The sequence below is a fragment of the Coenobita brevimanus genome, chromosome 78, assembly GCF_032717465.1.
Source record: "Coenobita brevimanus isolate Jiangsu-jjx chromosome 78, ASM3271746v2, whole genome shotgun sequence".
Taxonomy (NCBI): Eukaryota; Metazoa; Arthropoda; class Malacostraca; order Decapoda; family Coenobitidae; genus Coenobita; species Coenobita brevimanus.
The window spans coordinates 42,240,251-42,262,470 of NC_137031.1; the positions used below are offsets into that span (position 1 = coordinate 42,240,251).

General features: G+C 43.6%; 1 protein-coding gene across 1 annotated transcript in view; it reads right to left on the bottom strand.

Moving 5' to 3' along the window:
- The window catches only part of enc (R3H domain containing protein encore), a 187,570-nt gene extending 166,603 nt beyond the window's left edge, over window positions 1-20,967 (bottom strand). Inside the window, exons 1-2 of the mRNA XM_080279461.1 lie at window positions 20,868-20,967; window positions 17,542-18,069 (exon numbers count right to left, since the gene is read on the bottom strand). Coding sequence (XP_080135587.1) covers window positions 17,542-18,069; window positions 20,868-20,967 — 628 coding nt within the window. The remainder of the gene's footprint in view (window positions 1-17,541; window positions 18,070-20,867) is intronic.
- Between the last annotated feature and the right edge of the window lie 1,253 nt (window positions 20,968-22,220).

The following is a 22,220-nucleotide window of genomic DNA, read 5'->3' on the forward strand; positions in this document are numbered from 1 at the left end:
ACCATACTTCACCATCATAACTACCAGCACTCCCTTCCCCTTATCATAACTACCACCATCCCTCACCATCACATCTACCACCAAACCTCTCCCCTCACCACCATAAATACTATCACCACCATAACAACTACCGCCACTACACCAACCACTACTACTACTACTACAACTACCACTAATACACCCTTCAGCAACTCAAGAACCTAAACTACCACTATCAATCTCCACCACCACAGCCCCACTCTCTCTCCCCATCACCACCACAACTACCACAATCCTCGCGTGTTCCCCCACCACAATCACCACGCTAAAAATTATTGACAAGTCCGACCTTGGCTCCGGATAATAGGCCACCACATGACCCAACTGTCTCAAGGGAGAGGGGAGGAGAAAAGGGTCAGTCCGGATAAACGGGTCAAGCCGGATCAATGGGAGAGTTTGAACAGAAGGGGGGGGGGGGAGTCCGGATAACAGGGTAGTAGAAATGGTCAGGGAAACGGAGGGCATTGTCATCATCGTCGTCGTCATCGTCTGCATCTTCTTCATCGCCATTAGTGCTACTGTCATCATCATCATCATCACCAGCAATTGTGTTATCATCATTACCATCACCATGATCGTCGTTATCATCGTCATTCATTTTAGCATCATCGTGTCACCATTACTATCAACACTGTCATCACCATTACCATCACTTTCGTCATCATCATCATCATCGTCATCATTAGAATTATCATCATTACCCTAATCCCATGTCCTGCTAATTAAAGGGTGTAGGTAAGATCCAGAAATAGAAACAGGGAAGCACGAAAGGAATCGGGGAGGGCCAGTCCGTATTACAAGGTCAGCCTGCATAAAAAGGAGGCGATCTAGAATTCTTCATATAAGAAGCGGTTTGCATAGATGGGCCATTGCAGATAAAAAGGGTCAGTCCGGATAAAGGGTCCGTCCGGATAAAAGGGTCCGTCCGGATAAAAAGGGTCAGTCCGGATAAAAGGGTCAGTCCGGATAAAAGGGTCAGTCCGGATAAAAGGGTCAGTCCGGATAAAAGGGTCAGTCCGGATAAAGGGGTCAGTCCGGATAAAAGGGTCAGTCCGGATAAAGGGTCAGTCCGGATAAAAGGGTCAGTCCGGATAAAAGGGTCAGTCCGGATAAAGGGTCAGTCCAGATAAAGGGTCAGTCTGGATAAAAGGGTCAGTCCAGATAAAAGGGTCAGTTCGGATAAAGGGTCAGTCTGGATAAAAGGGTCAGTCCAGATAAAAGGGTCAGTTCGGATAAAGAGTCAGTCTGGATAAAAGGGTCAGTCTGGATAAAAGGGTCAGTCTGGATAAAGGGTCAGTCCAGATAATGGGTCAGTCCGGATAAAAGGGAGTCTGGATGGTTTGGATGGCCAGGATAAGCGGGTTCCTTACTTCACATAGAAAGCTTAATCCAGAATATATGTCAGAGTATGGGGGGGGGGGGAAGGTTCAAACAAGTGAAAATGATTTATTCCAGGAAGAACGCGGCACCTTAGTAAATATGCTGATTTATCTGAACGACCCGGTAACACGATGGGATGGATGAAAAAAGAGATTGTTAGGCTGGAATTACGTAAGATCTGAGAAAACATGTCGACGTAAAACTAGATTCAATTTGGCCTGATCAGAAAAAAGAAAAGAAATTGTTAGACTGGGATTGTGTAACACATGGAAAATAATCTCAATCAAGAAAAAACAAGGCTCAATTTGGTTACTGTAAAAAAAATTCAGTTAAATATAACGAGTCAACCCGATAAAGTAAGTGGAATGTAACAAATGTGTAATGACCAAGATTATACACCGGGTATGAGAGTGAAAATAAAGTCAACCGAGGCGAAACTAGGCACATTTTGGCGACTGGCTTGAGCTGAGGAAACGGCTGGATTCGGGTAAATGGGTAAACAGGAAAATCTTCAATCTGGGAAAATGGTTGCAATGGTTGTATACGAACAGCCCTGTGACCATTTCCGTCCAAATATATCATGTTTCTTTTATTCTTGCTGCTGTCAGACGATTTTATTCAGCTGAGGAGAGCCCCCTGGTCCAAAAGTTAATGATGGCTCCTCCATTTAAATAAAAAACTCTGAAATTGGGCAAAGTAGTCCAAAGGTAGCACAAATATAACAGAAAAAATTCATCAGACTGGGGGATAAAATACAATGGCATGGAATGGAAGAAAAGGGAGAGGTAAAGGAATGAACAGGGGGAGAAAAAATGGGGAATGGAATGGAATGGAAAGGAAAGGAATGGAAGGGAAAGGAATGGAATGGAATGGAACGGAAGGGAAGGGAAGGGAAGGAAAGGAAAGGAAAAGGAAAGGAAAGGAAAGGAAAGGAAAGGAAAGGAAAAGGAAAGGAAAGGAAAAGGAAAGGAAGGGAAGGGAAGGGAAAGGAAAGGAAAGGAAAGGACAGGAAAGGAAGGGAAGGGAAGGGAAGGGAAGGGGAAAGAGAGACAAGAAAGAGGGGGAAAGGGAGGGGAAGGGAGGAAAAGTGTGACATAATGAGAGTGTGGGGGCAACAGAGGGGATGATGACGGGGGGAGAGGCAGCGTAAAGACTGCAGGTTCGGATTCCAAAGGTACGGTCAACAACAACAACAACAACAACAACAACAACAACAACAAATATCGAGCCGCCTGGTGTGCTGCACGATTTATAACACAGGACGAACAACTCTGAAACATTAGAACACTGTACGTCCTGTATTCAATAACAGCACATAAAAAAAAAGTCCTCATTATACTTCGTCTTCTTTCACGTTATTTTTAGCTATTTCGTCCGTCGTAACTTAAGGAAAAATTGCCTATTAAAATTCCATTGCTGTTCAAAGGTTTGCTAGGCTAGTTTCCTCCAATTTACACAAAGAACTGTACGTCAAAAGCTGGGATATTTTTCGACAAACCCCTTACTTATAACGAGCACTGCCTGTGTGTGTGTGTGTGTGTGTGTGTGTGTGTGTGTGTGTGTGTGTGTGTGTGTGTGTGTGTGTGTGTGTGTGTGTGTGTGTGTGTGTGTACTCACTTAACACATTCGCTACGTTTAGTCCACTTCAATATCTTACTCAAGCTAAACACCTAATGAGTTAATTCACCTGAGAGAAATCCTACCAGTCAAAGGCTTCAAAAATCGTCTTAATTAACCCTTTCTGTACTAGTGCTAAATCTAAAAATCATACCTTGACTAAGACCAGACGATTCAGGGATGGGGTACTACTGACTGTGAAGGGAAGCATGGGAAAGGGGGTATAGAGTATCAAAATTAAATCGAAAAATACCTCCTTATAAATCGTCTCTGGTTATAGGGGAGGGGTTGGGGTGAAAGGGTGGGGGCTCTATTGATTGTGGAGGGGAGCAGTGGGAGGGGAGTACAAAGGAACACAAAGAAAAGCAAACAGCAGCAGATTTAATGGTCTTCTTGAGGTTGTTTGTCAAAGGGATGATTATGAATATGAGTGAAGGGGATGGGAAGGGAAGGACAGGTAAAGGGTAAGGTGCGAGAGAGAGAGAGAGAGAGAGAGAGAGAGAGAGAGAGAGAGAGAGAGAGAGAGAGAGAGAGACGGAAAGGAACAGTAAATTTAAGGAGAGAATGGGGGGCAGGGAAAGTGAATACAAGACAATGGGAGGGAAGAAAAAAACTCAGAGTGGGGATGGGAAGAGACTACGAAAGAGAGGGAAGGGAAGGGAAAGGAGGGGAGGGGAAGGGAAGTGATGGGGAGGGAAGGAAAGGAACGGAAAGGAAAGGAAATAATAAGGAAAGGAAAACAAAAGAAAAGAAAAGAAAGGGAAGGGAAGGGAGGGGAGGGGAAGGGTTTATTATTTCTTGTGAAGGTGAGCTGGGAATGTTATATTTAGGCCGGGCTGGGGTGGTTGATGAGGGGGAAAGGCAGGGGAGGGGAGGGGAGAGGAGAAGGGGAAGGGGAAGGCAGGGGACGGGAGAAGACAAGGAGGAGAGGAAGGGGAATGGAGAGGACAAGGAGGAGAGGAAGGGGAAGGGAGAGGACAAGAAGGAAAGGAAGGGGACGGGAGAGGACAAGGAGGAGGGGAAGGGGAAGAGGAAGGAATGGGAGGAAAGATCAGGGAAGGGAAGGGAAGGGTTAGAAGAGAAAGGAAGGAAATGAACGGGATATGATAGACTGGGATGGGAAGGGATTGGATGGAAAACGAAGTGGAGGGAATGGGAAAAGGAAAGTAAAAGAAGCTATATAACAAGAAGGGAATGAAAAGCAAGGTAAAACATGAGAGGACTTAAAAGATGCATAAAGAAGGAAAGGGAAAAGAATGGAAAACAGAAAGAAAGAGTAAAGAAAAATGAAAAAGAAAATGAGAAAGTGAAAGAGTAAAAAATAAAACTAAAATGAGATCCTAATCCCTCTCTGAAGCACCACGCTCTCTGATATAATAATTTAACCTGCCATCTACCCTTCCTAGGAGATAAACTGTCTCGGTGATCAAAGCTGAAGGAAAAATTCTCTCTCTCTCTCTCTCTCTCTCTCTCTCTCTCTCTCTCAGACAAAAGCCATTGCTCGAATAATATAGTAAGTTTACATGCCACAAAATCCGCCGAAAATGACATGGTCACGCTTTCAAAACTAGGTCAAACAAATAAACGTAGAGAGAGAGAGAGAGAGAGAGAGACTGATGATGATGATGACTGACTGAATGGCTGACAGACTTAATGATGATGATGATTGATGATGATGATGATGATGATGATGATGATGACGATGATGATGATGATGATGGAGTCAAAGGCACCTGCGTCTCAATACGCCATCATTAACCACCTGAAACACTAAATAAGGAGTCATAGAGGAGCCTCGGAAGTGTCAAACAGAACAGTCCTATGCAAACAGAAACAAACAGTAGGAAAAAATTGATCTACTTCTACCTGTTAGTGGCTGAAATAGGCATCTTCGCTACGAGAGATCTTACTTAACTCCTTCAAGACGTTGGCCTCATTAATGCCTTATTCTTGCTTCCACCAGACGATTTTACTCAAGAAAATATCGAACTGGACTTATGTTCCTTAACCCCTTTTATAAGAGAGACAATTAATAGGTTCAACAGTTTCGAAGCGGCATGAATAAAGTATAGTAGCTGCAGTCGTATTCGTGGTAATAGTAGTAGTAGTAGTAACTGACGCAGTAGTAGTAGTAGTGGTGGTGGTGGTGGTGGTGGCTGTAACCCCTGGCTCATCTGAACGTGAACCCAGTCGACTGCAGGATCAAGTTAGTCTTCCCCTGCAGACCACAATCTTTCTCTTGGGGGGAAAGGGAGGGAACTGAGGGACGTTTGCATAGCCAGGCGTCGGAGCCACCCATTCACATCGGTGCCACTACGTGAAGGCGTCCCTCTCCAGCACTAAGAATAAATTATAACTTACGTCAACGAATTCAAAGAGTTCTATCCATCTATCTACCTATCTATTGCTAGACGCCTTAGTCCCGTAGGGGTGGCCACAAACAAATCGCCTCCACGTCGCCCTGTCCCCCGCCATTTCACTGTCCTGCTCCCAGCTCACACACCCCTCTCTCACATACCTCTCCACTCCATCCCTCCATCTCATCCTTGGCCTCCCCCTTCCTCTCCCCCCCCCTCCACCTCACTCACATACACTCTCCTCGTTAATCTCTCACTCTCCATTCTCTCCATATGGCCAAACCACCTCAATGTGTTTCTCCTAACGCTTCCTATCACATCCACATCCACAACAGAACGATCCTTCACTTCCTCATTTGTCAGTCTGTCTCTCCATGTGACTCCATAGGCTCCTCTCAAATAACTCATTTCTACTGCTCTCACTCTTGACTACTGTCCCTCCAACAAGGTCCAAGCTTCACTCCCATATGTTAGAGCTGGTATCACAGTACTGTCAAGTAGCAACCTTTTCATTTCTATGCTCACTTCCCTGTTTCTTATCACTGCTTTCAAGGAACCAGCAACCTTTCTTCCTTGTTGTACCCTTTCAAGCACTTCACCCTCTAAACTTCCATCCTTACTCATCACACTACCCAAGTACTTAATTGCACTCACATTTTCCATTTCCTCTTCATCCAACCTCACTGTACATTCACTGACTTCACCTCTCTCGAAGACCATAACTTTACTCTTCCCTAAATTCACCTTCATATTCCGTTTCTTCCATACTCTCCCAAACTCATCCACCAAGCCTTGCAGCTCCCCTTCGTCTGCACTTAAAATCACCGTATTATCTGCAAACAACAGTACAGGGAGTATCCAAACACTGCCCTCTCTCATTAGGGCCGCTCCAACATTCACTGCCCTACCTTGTATCTCTTATAACCCCATCCATATACAGACTGAACAACCATGGAGACATGACACATCCCTGTTTCAATCCAACCTTCAACTCAATAAAGACCCGAGTACATTAGTAAATTAATAATAACACTACTACTACTACTACTACTACTACTACTACTACTACTACTACTACTATAATAATAATAATAATACGGGAAACAATAATACTCTTAGGAAGAGTTCAATGGAGACTTAGCAACAAAGCCAAGCACACAAAGGCCACTCAACACAAAATGCAGTGTGAACCTTGACCCGGGACAATACAATAGCGACCTTAGCACACACACACACACACACACACACACACACACACACACACACACACACACACACACACACACACGCATGCAGGCTGAGAGATTGACATGAGGCACGCACACGTCTGCCTGTCTGTGATTGTTGCGGGGAAAATAATAGTAATAATAACCGGACACGGCAACACGTACATGGTTCTCGGAATATATAATACACACACACACACACACACACACACACACACACACACACACACACACACACACACACACACGCAGTCAGACATATATACCGGTACATACCTGTACATCATACATGCTCTCAAGTATTTTACATTCATACGGTACATACATACATACATACACAATCATACATACATGCAAACATACAATAACTTAAACACTAAAATACGGAGACACACTAAATAAATACATTCGAGTACGCATATATGTACACACAAACACAAATATTTCCACACACACACACACACACACACACACACACACACACACACACACAAGCTCAGGTATACAAATAAACATTAAACATACATACCCGTACACATACAGCCACATTTGCCCGTCCACTCCACCTCTCCTTAACCTTCAATACTTCACTGGTACTCTCATGCATCAATAAAATGACCCCCTATCGGTATTTTTTCCTAACCGCTCCATAGCCTCTCTCTCTCTCTCTCTCTCTCTCTCTCTCTCTCTCTCTCTCTCTCTCTCTCCGCTATTCCTTACCTCTCCTCATTCCCCTCTCTTCTCCCTTCACTAACCCATTCCTCTTTTCTCCTCCTTGCCCGTTCCCCCCTCCTTCCTAACCCTCTTCTCCCCTCCCCCTTTTCCGTCTCCCCTTCCTCTCATTTCCCTCCCTCTCCTTTCCTATTTCCCCTTTCCTTTTCCTCCTTCCTTCCCCCCTCCCCTCCCTGCTCTTTCCATATTCACTCTTTCCATCCCCTCCTCACCCTTCTCTTCCCCATTCTCCTCTCTTCTACCCTCTATGCTTTCCTTTCCCCACCCCTCTCCTCCCTTCTCTCCTTTCCCCACCCCTCCCCAATTCCTCTCTCCCTCCCACTCCCCTTACTCCCTCTCCCCTTTCCCACTTCCCCTACTCCCTCTCCCCTTCCCACTTCCCCTACTCCCTCTCCCCACTCCTCCCCCGCCCCTCCCGACAGCTCAGGGTCTCTCATGCACGCAAAACGAGAATAAAATGAGGAATGTGAACTCCTATATCCTAACCCCCTCGACGACGGACGGGGAGGGGAGAGAGGGGAGGAAATAATGAATGGAGGAAACTGGGATGGAGAGAATGAAGGAAGATTGGATGGATTATTGATGGACAGAAAAAAATGAATGAATGAATTAATGAAGGAAAGAAAGGGAAGGAAGGTGGAAGGAAGGCAATGGAGGAAGGGTGGAACAAGGACATGAAGAAAGAAATGAATGCGTGAGAGAAGAGAGAAAGGAAGAGACTAAAAGGAGGACAAGAAGGAAGGACGGAGGAGGAGGTATGAAGGAAAAAATTAGAAGGGTTGGAATGGCAAGAGGGAGGGTGGAAGAAAGAATATGGACACAGATAACAGAGAGGAGGAGGAGATAATGAGAAAGGGAGAGACACACTGAAGAAAGTCGATACAAAGAAATGAGGGAGAAAATTGAGGAGGAATACAAAGGAAAGCAAACAGCAACAGACCTTATGGTCCTCTCGAGGCTGTTTATTACAGAGAAGACTTTTTTTTTTTTTTTTTTTTATGCGAGGAAGAAGGAACCAAAGGCCATGAGCCCGCAGTAACAGTTCCCTCCAAGAGAAAAACAAAATACAATAGAGAGCCAAATTCAAGATCCGATCATTTTGAGATGCCTGGACACACTGCGTTTGAAAGACTGGAGATCATAGGCAGGAGGAAATACAGACAGAGGGAGACAGTTCCAGAGCTGACCTGTTGCATGAATGAAAGACTGGGAGTAACGGTTAACTCTTGCATTAGAGAGTTGGACAGAAAAGGGATGAGAGTTTGCTGCCAGACGGGTGCTACGCGCCCGTCGTAGAGGTGGAGGAATGCAAGCAGACAGTTCAGAGGAGCAGTGACCATTAAAGTAGCGATAGAAAAGAGATAAAGATGCAACAGTGCGGCGAAGAGACAGAGGTTGAAGGGAGTCAGTAAGAGGAGGAGAGTTAATGAGACGAAAAGCCTTTGACTCCACCCTATTGAGAAGAGCTGTATGTGAGGAGCCTCCCCACACATGAGAGTTGTACTCCACACAGGGGCGGATAAAACCCCTGTATAGAGTCAACAATTGTGCAGGGGTAAAGAAAGAGCGGAGTCGGCTTAGCACACCCAATCTCTTGGAAGCAGATTTTACAAGAGATGTAATATGATCTTTCCAAGATAAGTCCCGAGTAAATGAAACCCCAAGCATGTTCAAGGATGATGCAGGATTAATCTGAATATTATTAAACATTAGTGGGTATACCTGTGGAAGATTTTGTCGGGTTGATAGGTGTAAGAACTGAGTCTTAGAAGCATTAAAGACAACCATATTATTTTTACCCCAGTCAGAGATATGAGCCAAGTCAGACATTAGGTGTGCCATAGCCTCATCCCTTGTTTCTTAACCTTTTGAGATGGGCGTTGCGGGAACCGAATGGAAAGGTGAAGGGTGGAGTCATCAGCGTATGAGTGGATAGGGTTAGATGTACAGCTTAGAAGATCATTGATGAATAAAAGGAAGAGAGTTGGTGATAGGACAGAGCCCTGAGGAACACCACTGTTGATAGATCTAGGAGAAGAACGATGGCCGTCTACGACAGCAGCTATAGAACGACCAGAAAGGAAGCTAGCGATGAAGGCACAGATAGAAGGATAGAAACCGTAGGAGGGCAGTTTGGAAATTAAAGATTTATGCCAGACTCGATCGAAAGCCTTTGAGATGTCAAGTGCAATGGCAAAGCTTTCGCCAAAGTCCCGAAAGGAGGATGACCAGGAGTCTGAAAGGTAGGTGAGAAGATCGCCAGTGGAGCGTCCCTGACGGAACCCATACTGACGATCGGAAAGAAGGTTGTGATAGGAAAGATGCCTTAAAATTTTTTTATTAAGAATTGACTCGAAAACTTTTGAAATACAGGAAGTTAAAGCAATTGGACGATAGTTGGAGGGTTGGGAGTGGTCACCCTTCTTTGGGACTGGCTGAATGAGAGCAAACTTCCAGCCAAAAGGAAAGGTACAAGTTGACAGACAAAGGCGAAATAGTTTGCCTAGGCAGGGTGTAAGCACAGAAGCACAGTTTTTGAGAACAACAGGAGGGACCCCATCAGGCCCATATGCCTTGTTAGTACTGAGGCCAGTAATGGCAGAAAATACATCAACTGAAGAAATTTTAATGTCAGCCATGAGGAAGTCAGAGGGGGGAAGTGATGGAGGAACAGCACCGGAATCGTCTAAGGTGGAATTGGAGGAGAAAGTCTGTGCGAAGAGATCTGCTTTATCAGTAGAAGAAATAGCTACAGAACCATCAGAGTAGAAAAGAGGAGGGAAGGATGATGAGGTAAAGTTGTTAGAAAGATTTTTGGCAAGGTGCCAGAAGGAGCGGGAAGAATTCGAGTTGGAGAGTTGAGAGCATTTAGTATGGATGAAATTATTTTTAGTAGAGCGAAGAACAGACTTAACACGATTCCGGGCAGAAACGTAAAGATTATGTGATTCAGGGGTGGGCTGGCTCCGGTACCTTTTGTAGGCCTTCTCCTTGTTGCGGACAGCATTAGAACAAGCGTGATTAAACCAAGGCTTTCTTGCGTTAGTCAAAGGATATGAGAAAGGAATGTATGCTTCCATGCCCGAGAGAATAACCTCCGTAATGCGCAAGGCACACTCAGATGGCTCACGGCCATGGAAGCAATAATCATTCCAGGGAAAATCAAAGAAGTACTGCCTGAGGGCCTCCCAGTCCGCAGCTCCAAAATGCCAGAGATGACGTTTCCCTGGAGGGTCCGCAGGCCGTACTGGAGCGATAGGACAGGTTAAGGTAATGAGGTTGTGATCGGAGGAGCCCAACGGAGAGAAAAGATTAACAGAGTAAGCAGAAGGATTAGTTGTGAGGAAGAGGTCAAGTATGTTGGAGCTCTCTCCAAGGCGGTCAGGGATACGGGTAGGGTGCTGTACAAGCTGCTCTAGGTCATTAAGGATAGAAAAGATGTAGGCTTGTTCACCAGGTGGATCCGTGAAAGGAGAGGAGAGCCAAAGGTGGTGGTGAACATTGAAATCTCCAAGAATGGAGATTTCAGAGAAAGGAGAAATGGACAGAATGTGTTCCATCGTAGAAGTAAGATAGTCGAAGAATTTTTGATAGTCAGTAGAATTAGGGGATAAGTAAACAGCACAGATATATTTAGTCAGAGAATGACAGGAAAGCCGAAGCCAGAGAGTGGAGAATTCAGAAGAATCAAGTTCAGGAATACGAGAGCAAGATAAGTCGTTGCGTATGTATACACAACAGCCACCTTTGGCTTTGAAATGAGAATAGAGAAAGTAGGAGGATACAGAAAAGGGTTTGCTGTCAGTTGCCTCAGACAGCTGAGTCTCCGTTAGAAAAAGAAGGTGAGGTTTAGAGGAGGAGAGGTGGTGCTCAACAGAGCGAAAGTTAGATGAAAGGCCACGAATGTTGCAGAAATGAAGAAGAAGAGAGTCAGACAGTGGTTCCAGGCACCTCGAGTCGTCACCGGGAGAGGGGCAGATGGCGGGGGCATTTATGGTCCCCCCCCCTGGGGACTCCGAGGCTGGGTGAATTGACGCCATTTTGGTAAATTTTGAATAGGAAGTGTAGTGTGTACTATGACTACGAGATCTAATTCTACATGTTGAAGAATAAGGATAGTAAAGCAAGAAGGCTCCCGCGCCTCCAAACCCTCCAGTTAAAACTATCAGGAAAAAGTGATAAGGACTACCGTGCAGCATGGAAAAACTGACATGGAAATTTCATAGGAATGACTGAAAAGGAGAAGTTACAATCTCTAATACTTTAACTATAAGTTACCAGTTTGAATAACCTGAAAGAGAAGGTAGTTAAGTAAAAAAAAAAAAATAATAATCAAATAACTAAGGCATGACATTATGTACGGGTACGTTGAGGTAAAGGGACGTCTGTAGACACAGTGTGGAAAATGCACAGTGTGAATGTTCAGGGGTGGTGTAGCAGCCTTGCCTGGTGCTTTTAAATAGGCAGCAGTCAATCAGACCCCAGCTTCGTTCAATCCACTGAGACAAGGAACCTTCCCATGCGGGACAAGGACACAAGTTACCTCCTGAAACAATGACCCCTGGTATATTAAAGAAAAATCCCGATGCTGGTCACTTAACTAACAGGGACCCTCAGTGATCCACAGCCCATCACAAGTCGAAAGTAAGAGTAGTTACTGTTAACTGAGGGCTATCTGTGCAGATCCTAGTCTGTACTTATATTACTGTATTTGCATTTAATAAATTGATAAATATATAATGACGTGACGCTATGTAAGGGTATGTTAAATTTATGGGGTGTCTTGCAGACAGGAGGGGAATGAACTTATGCACAGCTGGTAAAAGTACGTTATTTGGACAGAAACAAAGTCAGCTGAGGATTCTCGTGCAAGTACTTGTCTATTAGGTGCTCTTCACAGTATCTGAGGGCAATCTGTTCCAGTTATTTACGACTCTGCAGAAGAAGTATTTTGCTTTATGAGATTGGAAACGCTTTCCCATAATTTTGCGGCCATTACTCCTGGTTTGACTTGACCAGTCTATTTCAAATTATTTATTCATGTCTAAGTTGTCATATTATCTCTTCATGATTTTGAAAACTTCAATAAGGTCACCCCTTAACCTGCGTTTCGTTACGCTAAATAGTTTAAGTTCTTCAAGCCGTTCCTCATAAGGTTTGTTTTTTAGTTATGGTATCATTTTTGTAATTCTTTGCTGTATTGTTTCTAATTTTTCTATGACCTTTCTGTACTACGGAGACCAGAACTGCATACAATAATCGAGATGGGGACGCACTAGCGAGATGTACAAGACAGGTATGACTTTTTCCGATTTAAACTCGAAAGTTCTTCCAATAAAACTCACCAGCTTGTTTGCAATTTTAACCGCCTCGGTGCACTGCTTACTCGGTTTTAGGTCATTTGATATTATCACACCAAGATCATTTTCACTTTCTGTACCTGATGACTGGGTATTGTTCATTTTTTAATTCACATGGACATTGTTATTTCCAATATGAAACGCACTGCATTTTTCAAAGTTGAACAGAACAAGTGGGTGAAGTGAGAAGAGAGACAGAGTGGAGGAGACGATGAAGGGAACACAGAAAACGAAAAGAACAAGAGAGAGAGAAGGTGAAGAAAAACGGAAAACCAAGAGGGGAAGAAGAGAACAGAGTAAAGGGGTGAGGGGAGAAGAATGAGGGGAGATTGTGGGATAAGCTGCAGGCAAATGGACGAGGGGAGTGGCAAATGGAAGGAGTAGGGAGATAGAAGCGAGGGTGAGGGTGATGACTGTATGGAAAATAACGATGAGAAAATATGCAACGAAAAATTAAAAAAAAAACTGAATATGAGAAAGGAATGGAGAATTTAAGAGAGAAGCAGTATAGAAGCTCAAAGAAATGACACTGTATATGGGAGATTTATAAATGAAAGAACACACACAAAAAAATGAGGAAAACAATATAAACCTAAAGTGTGGAATTAAAAGACAAAAAATGGGAAAAGAAGAAAAGAAAACAGAGAGAAGATTAGAGATGACAATGGGAAAAATATGAATTAAGAGTACAACTAAAGACGATGTAGACATAAAAAAAAGAAAGTTTGGCTATCAGAATGAAAGGGAGAAAAGAATAGGGAAAGCAGAGAGAAGGCTAGAGATGAATAACAATCGCGTATGTTGAAATAAAGATAAAAAAAGAAAAAATGAACAAAGTAGGCTGGATATGAGAGAGGGAGAATGATAACGAGAGGCAGAGAGATTATCGGAGATGTGATAAATAACAGAGAAAAACATTAAATAAAGAAAAATAATGGAAACGTCAGCAAATCTGAGAAATTGAACACAAAAGACGAGAGAGAGAGAGAGAGAGAGAGAGAAACAAGAACACCCAATTATCACGCAATTAATTAAAAAGAATCTTAAATATGACAAAGGAAGAAATATACAGAAACCAAACTCTTAAAGAAGAAGAACAAGGGGAGGGAGAAAGAGGGTCAATAAAGATGAAAACAAAGAAAGATGGGAAAGTAATATAAAAAAAATAATCAAGAGAATATTCTGTGGCATTAGTGAGAGAAAGTAATTAGGTGAAATGGGGTACACAAGAGGGTGATGGAAGGCAATAATGACATCGATTTTATGGACGGAAAAGAAGAAATACGGGAACACATCAGGGACGCGGTGAAAGTATACACACACACACACACACACACACACACACACACACACACACACACACACACACACACACACCTAAGCAATCAGAGGTAACAATGAAAAACGAAGGAGCAAACGAAGAAAACTACAAAAATAAGCTGACATGAATGAACACTCAGAAGGAATAATTAAAGCTTAAGAAAAAAAAAAATCGACAAAAGCAGTATATAAAACAACAAGCAAAGATGAAGGGGGAGAGAGAGAGAGAGAGAGAGAGAGAGAGAGAGAGAGAGAGAGGAGGTGGTGGCCATGTTCACAGAGAAGTTGGCTGTGTGAAAGGACATAAGTTCGATCCCGGAATGAGGCAAGAAACAGTCTGATCTCATTCTCTCACAAAACCCACAGAGAAAAATAAAATAAATAAGTAATAATAATAACCCCAGCCCCAGAACGTAGTCCATACGAACGGTGGGTATTTGTCCTGAAGTGGTGATATGGGAAGGTATATAGCACGCAGAAGGACTGCTAAGCCTCAGGGAACGGAGTATCATACCAAAGTCACACATACGTGAAAAAAAATAAGTGAAAATACAGAAACGAATGAGGACGTAAAATTGAATAAACAAGCCAGCAAAAAAAAAAAAAAAGTTAAATAAGACTTGGGAAAAATAAAGGAGTTAATGAGTGAAAATAAGAGGTGTGAAAAATGAAAAAACGAATGAAAGAAATAATGAAAATGAGTAAAGAGAGGACAGAGGGATGAAAAGGTAAATGGGGGAGGGGAAGAGAGGGTGAATTAAGACATCACTTAGGTATAAAATTACGACGGAAGGGGAGAGGGCAAGAAGGAGAGCGAGGAGAGGTGAAAAAAGAGAGAGAATGGAGAGGGAAGGAAGATTGAAGGGGAGACGAAGAGAAGAGACGAGAGGGGAGAAACAGAAGGAGGGAAAGGATGGAGAGGTAAAGAAAGGAGGGACGGACGAGTGATGAAAGGGAAAGAGGAGGAGGAGGAGAAGCAGTTGGATTACAAGCAAGGAGACAGAAAGCAAGAAGAGGTGAAAAATGAGACGAAGAGGGGAAACAGCCAGACGGAAGGGAGAAGTGAAAAGCAAAAGAACGCGGAGAAGTAAGAAAGAAAGGGAGGAAGACACAGAAAGAGGGGCAAAGACACATACAGGAGAAGAAAAGAGGGGAAAGAACGGAAAGAAGGAGGAAAGAAGTGATGTAACGCCACGAAAATGGGAGAACAGAAGCAATGCGGAGGAAGAAAAGGAGAAAGAGGGGTGAAGACAGAGATAAAGGAATGAAAAATGGGGAGGAGAGAGGAAAAAGGGGGGAGGTAAAACATGGGAGAATAGGAAGGGAGAGAAGATGTGGAGAAGGTGAGAGGGTAGAGGCAATAAAAAAAAAAAAAAAAAAAAAGACGGTATGAGGTGATGCACGTGGGGAAAAAATTATAAGCGATGGAAAAGGATTACGATATAGCACTAAGGAAGGAAGCAAGCAAGCAAGCAATAATGGAGGGAAGGAAAGGAAAAAAAGAAAGGATGGAGGGACTAGGTTAAGGAAGGGAGTGTGTCGGCAAGGTCAGCAAAGAGGGAGATAAGAAGAGAGGTCAAGGAGGGAGGGAGGGAGGGATAATGTACGGTAGGGAATGATTAGGTTATGAGAGGGGCAGGGAGACTGGGGTTTGGTGGAAAGGATGAAAGGACGGTAGGCAGGTAAGTAGGTGAGCAAAATGAATCAATGAAGAAATGAATGAATGATGAATGAAAGAAAGGAAAAACAAGAAAAAAGATGGAAGTATGGAAGGATGAAATGGCAAGGAAGGACAGAGGGAGGGAGCAAATCAGAAAATGAATGGCTGACTCAAATGAAACAAAAGAATGACAGGAAAATGGCGAGAAAGAAGGAAAGAATAAGTGAGTGAGTTAGGAGAGTACGGATGGAAGAAGCAAGGTAAATGAATGGACAGAGAGGATGTAGGGAGGATGGGAACGACAGGAGACAGATAAGCAATGACGGGAGAAAAGGGATTAAAGAGTAAGGAAGGAGGAATGGGAGGAGGGAAGGAGGGAAGCGAGGAGGGAAGGAGGGAAGCGAGGAGGGAAGAATGGACGGGAGGTGTTAGTAGGAGGGTAGGAGAAGGGAGGGGGAGGGAAGGTAAGTAATGGAGGAGGAAAAGCGTGGGCGGGAATACGGTAAGGAAGGAAGGAGGAATAATGGTGTGGAAGGGAGGAAGGGACTGGCGCAAGAAGCAGATGAGCGTAAGGGACAGAGAAGAGGAGGGGGAAAGGGGAGGAAAAGGTAGAAAGGAGGAGTGGGGGAGGAAAAAGTAGAAAAAAGGGAGTGAAAGTGAAGAAGGGGGAAGGAAAAGTAGAAAAATGGGAGGGAAAGTGATGGAGGAGGGCGGGAAATAGTAGAAAAAGGGGAAGGAGAGTGGAGGGAGAAGGAGGAAGAGTAATGAAAAGGTAGGGAGACAGGGGACAGAGGTGGCAGTGAGGGAGGGAGAGGGGGCGAAGGTTAGGCGGGGGGAAGGAGGGAGAGACGGAGGAAGGGGGGGGGGTGATGGAGAGCGGGGGCGTAAGTCTAAAAGAGGTAGTGGCCCAAGGGAACTTAAAAGAGAGGAATATCGCCTGCAATACTGGCCTCTGTCACGAACCCCGCCACAGCCAAATATAGCAGAGTGGTGTGACCTTCTGACCTTTCCAGGGGGTCAAGAAATTATACCGTTCTTGGCTCTTTTACTTACTACATTACACTACTCTTGCCTCTCCTCGACACTACACTACCCTTTACACCGCCACAGACAAATGTCACAGAGTAATGTGACTTTGTGAACTCTCCATGGGGAAGAGAAACAATACTGCTCTTGATTCTCTTGCATTACTCTACACTACCTTCAGCACTATCAGTAACACTACCTTCTACACTATCAAACTATTATTACCAACACTACACTGCCAATTACAGTATATCACCCTTGTACAATACATTCTTTAACACCCTCACCACACCGCACATCTACACGCTAAAGTACTTACGACGCTAATAAATTCGTTACTACACGTTACTAACCTTGACATTCCACTAACCTGAACTACCCTACAGCACATAACTATCGATTCTACGCTCCAGTTCAGTACACTACCCTCGACACCACTGCACTGCTCTTGCCACCACTATGCTTGACGCCATTACACCACTTTGAACCCTTTCTGACACATTGCTCTTACGTAACACACACCACCCCTTGACAACGCTACGATACAATAGACCGGAGAGCCCGCTTCCTAGAGTCCAGCAGTTTTTCTTACGCGCTGCACACCTTTACATGTTTCCACTTCGGCACTAATACCAAGAGTCCAAACAGAACACATGCCAGGGATGTCTCATTCAGGTGTCAGAGGAGGATTTTTTTGAGATGATGGTGGCTCTTGTGGAAGATCGGAAAAGTCAGCTTCAGCACAACCAAAATAATCAAACACTCCCTTGCCCAAGCCTGTGATCGAACAAAGCACTTTAATAACTAGTAAAACACTTTCTGACACACTGTATCTGACACCACAACTTTCTGACACACTGAATCTGACACTACAACTTTCTGACACACTGGATCTGACACCATAACTTTGACACACTGGATCTGACACCACAACTTTGACACAATGGATCTGACACCACAATTTTCTGACACTAGATCTGATACCACAACTTTCTGACACACTGTATCTGACACCACAACTTTCTGACACACTGAATCTGACACCACAACTTTCTGACACACTGGATCAGACACCATAACTTTCTGACACACTGGATCTGACACCACAACTTTCTGACACACTGAATCTGACACCACAACTTTCTGACGCACTGAATCTGACACCACAACTTTCTGACACACTGGATCTGACACCACAACTTTCTGGCACACTGGATCTGACACCACAACTTTCTGACACACTGGATCTGACACCACAACTTTCTGACACACTGGATCTGACACCACAACTTTCGGACACACTGGATCTGACACCACAACTTTCTGACACACTGGATTTGACACCACGCTCTCTAGGAATATGAAATTGGGAGAGAAGTAATGCAACCTCTTTCACACGGTCGCATTCTAATACTTTTTCGTGCGATCACCAAGGTAGTTTATTCTCTTCTGGGAATTTCTTAACAATCCAAGGCTTATTTTAGGCGATGAAATGGACGAAAGGAATGAATGGAGGAGAGTTTTTTTCATTCTCGATACTGTACGTTTCTCTCCCTCTCTCTCTCTCTCTCTCTCTCTCTCTCTCTCTCTCTCACCTGAATAGCATAGTATAAGAGGAAGAGTACAAATAAAAATGCATGAGACTGAAAGGGATGGTGGAAGTTTGTTTAGCTCCTGAACGACAAGGGGTCTGTCCAAAACTGAAAAAAAAATAAATAAATAAACAAAGGCAGAACGAAATGCAAAGTACCTCCTAGAGCTGAAGGCTTAAAAAAAAAAAAAAAGGAAAAAATGGTTTGCAAATAGGGCAGCCTAGTAAGATACGCGGAACAATTAAGTAGCACGTCACGGTGTTGCTGCTACTTCCACTGAGGGTTCCAGGAATAGGCCAGGTAAAAGTGTTGAATGATGGACGCTAATTACTGGTGTGTGATGCTAATTACCTGCGTGAAAAGGTCGGGGTCTTCAGCACTCGCGTCATTAAAGCGTCGTAATTTTATGAAGTTCCTAAGTTTAATTTGTGTACAAGAAAAGTTCCTCAGCTTAATTTGTGCACAAGATGAAGTTCCTAAGTTTAATTTGGGCATAAAATGAAGGTCCTAAGTTTAATTTGTGTATAAGATGAAGTTCCTAAGTTTAATTTTGTATAAGACGAAGTTCCTAAGTTTAATTTGTGCATACGATGAAGTTCCTATGTTTAATTTGTGTTTAAGATGAAGTTCCCAAGTTTAATTTGTGTTTAAGATGAAGTTCCTAAGGTAAATTTGTGCATAAGATGAAGTTCCTAAGTTTAATTTGTGTTCCTAAGCTTAATTTGTGTATAAGATGGTTTATATACACGTTTTTCTTCTCTCTTACACCAGCCATACACTTCACAATAAAAATACTAACTGGAGCCACTTTCACATTATTCCTGCCACGACGATTCTATTCAACTCAGGGGGGAATTATAGAACCTGAAGGGATAAAATACAGACTCAATAAGCCCCACCATTTCTTAAGGCCTCTCTCTCTCTCTCTCTCTCTCCCATTCCTCCCTTTCCCGTCATCACCATTACCCTCCTGACTCTGTGTGTGTGTGTGTGTGTGTGTGTGTGTGTGTGTGTGTGTGTGTGTGTGTGTGTGTGTGTGTGTGTGTGTGTGTGTGTGTGTGCGCGCGTGCATGTGTTTAAAAAGACAAAATACGAAAAACAAAACGACATTTGATACCAGCTAAGTTATGGCGAAATGCAGATGGTAAAAACTTGCCAGAATCTTTTATAAATAAGTCTCTTGAACGCTCCACGACAACGCAAGTAAGCAACATTATTTAATACATTTTCTTTAATATACTGGCTCAAGGTCGACAGTCTAAGCAGTTTTCACTTTGTCATATCCAAAAATTTATGTCAGTTACTTTATGGTGTGTGGTGTTCCTATTCAAATTTCTTCCTGCCACTTCCAGCTGAAAGAACTGGTGGTTAAATGAATCGTTTTGTTATTGATATTGTATAATTTTGGTACCGTGGCTATAACTTTAGACACGATTGACTTATGGACCAACCAGCTGACTGTATTTATCGCTGTCGCTCTAGGTACACTTGGCCCAACAAGAATCGGTGCATAAATCGTGGAAAAACAGTGGCGCCACTGGAGTTATCGCGAACACACGCATTTCTCTTGCTTTGTCACGCGATTCCAAGGCTGAGTTTGATGTAGGTTTGACTGTACACTGAAAGACAAACAGACAAGAAGATACAACAGGATATGCACACACACACACACACACACACACACACACACACAAGCACTAAAACGTAGGAGAAAAAGACACAGACCGACAGACAGTTACCAGACAGAGATGAGACAGACAGACAGACACACAGGCACCACCACGCCCTCTAACCCTCCCCTATCCACGCTCTTATCGCTCACTTGCTTATTCAGTGACCGTGAAGCGAGATAACAGAGATCACAGCTACTCATTTACCCGGCATACTATCAGGTCAGAGAAGATTAGGTCGTCAGGTCACTACGAGAGAGGAAGATGACCTGACCACGGAACCAATAAATGTTTCCCTAATTCAGGTTTTTTCACCACCACCACCACCACCACCACCATCATCATCATCATCATCATCAACCTAAACTTTTTCCCACATAAAAAATGAGTGAGGCTCAAAAATGTCTCGAAAACCAAAATTTCTTCGTCAGTTAAAATCCCACGTAACATAAAAAGGTTGTTATGCATGTCAACTAATGGAAATGACACAGACCAAACCCAACAACACCTATACCCAAATCCTTTAGAGTCAGTAATTTTTCATTCTTTCCATCCCTTTTTTTTCTTGTGTGTGTGTGTGTGTGTGTGTGTGTGTGTGTGTGTGTGTGTGTGTGTGTGTGTGTGTGTGTGTGTGTTTTAACATGGCTAGGACTGATAGATGTTCATACAGGAATCGTCCATGTGGGAATGATCTGGCTAGGAATCATCTCGGTGGGAATCATCTTGCTGGGAATCATCTCGGTGGGAATCGTCTTGCTGGGAATCATCTCGCTTAGAATCGTTTTGCTGGGAATCATCTCCCTGGGAATTCGCTAGAAATCGTCACGCTAGGAATCATCTTGCTGGGAATCATCTTGCTGGGAATCATCTTGCTGGGAATTGTCTTACTAGGAATCATCTCGCTGGGAATCATCTTGCTGGGAATCATCTCGCTGGGAATCGTCTTACTAGGAATCATCTCGCTGGGAATCATCTTGCTGGGAATCATCTCTGGGAATCATCTTGCTGGGAATTGTCTTACTAGGAATCATCTCGCTGGGAATCGTCCGAGAGAAATGACCTACGTACTGGCCTCTGTAGCATTCACGTTAACGTCACGTCTTTTGAAATTCGGCTCGCGTATTATCCATAAATAGAAATGCGACAAAAAATATTAATAAGTATCGATTAATATTCCTAGTAAGCTAATAATAAACTAATTTTTGGCTCTAGTCCTTTGTTCTCTCTCCCTCATCTTCTCGTATTCTTTCATTCTCTCTCAGTTCTCCCTCACTCTTCTTTCTCTCATTATCCCACCCTCGCTCTCATCTCTTTCTTTATTAGCCTCATTTCTTCCAAATCACTCTACTAGCCCTCACCCTTGTCTTCACCCTAGCTTCCCTCTCTCTAATTTGCTCATCTCTCTCTCTCTCTCTCTCTCTCTCTCCTTTTTTCATCAGCAAGGATCAAGATAAATGACTGTGCAAATGAATGACTGAGTTTCGCCCTATTTCCAAACACCCTACTGACCAGACCCACCCTTAATCACCTAACTGACCCACTCTCGCTACACACACACACACACACACACACACACACACACACACACACACACACAAGCCTGCATAATGCTCATCTCGAAACGCCAATACATACTGCAGGGACAAAGATATATTTAGCATGACAGTTCCAGAATTAGCCATCTGTGTATATGAAGGACTAAGAATATGGGTTACCTCTTTAATTAGGTGTGTGTGTGTGTGTGTGTGTGTGTGTGTGTGTGTGTGTGTGTGTGTGTGTGTGTGTGTGTGTGTGTGTGTGTGTGTGTGTGTGTGTGTGTGTGTGTGTGCGCGTGCGCGCGAGAGGGTGAGTAAACCGAAATCGAACCATTCCGGGAAAAGGGGCGGGGGAGGGGGGGGGAAAGGTCAAGCTGGCTGAAATAGGTCAGGCCACGGCAATTAACCATGTCAAAACAAGGCTTTCAAAATATCACATTTGCGAAGGTCATCTCAGGTTATCTCCAGGAATCAGGTCATTTGAAGAAAGGTCACATGAAATGAGGTCACAAAAGGGAGGGGAAAACATAGTAAAAAAAAAAAAAGAAAAAAAAGAAAAAAGCGAATGAGGTGAGGCAAGACCAGGAATGGAAAAAATAAACAAATGAAGCGAAATGAAGATCATGAAAAAAAAAAAACAATGAAGCGGGTCAGGTGGAGTTAGGCAAAGGAAGGAAAATGAATGAAATAAAAATGAATGAAAGAG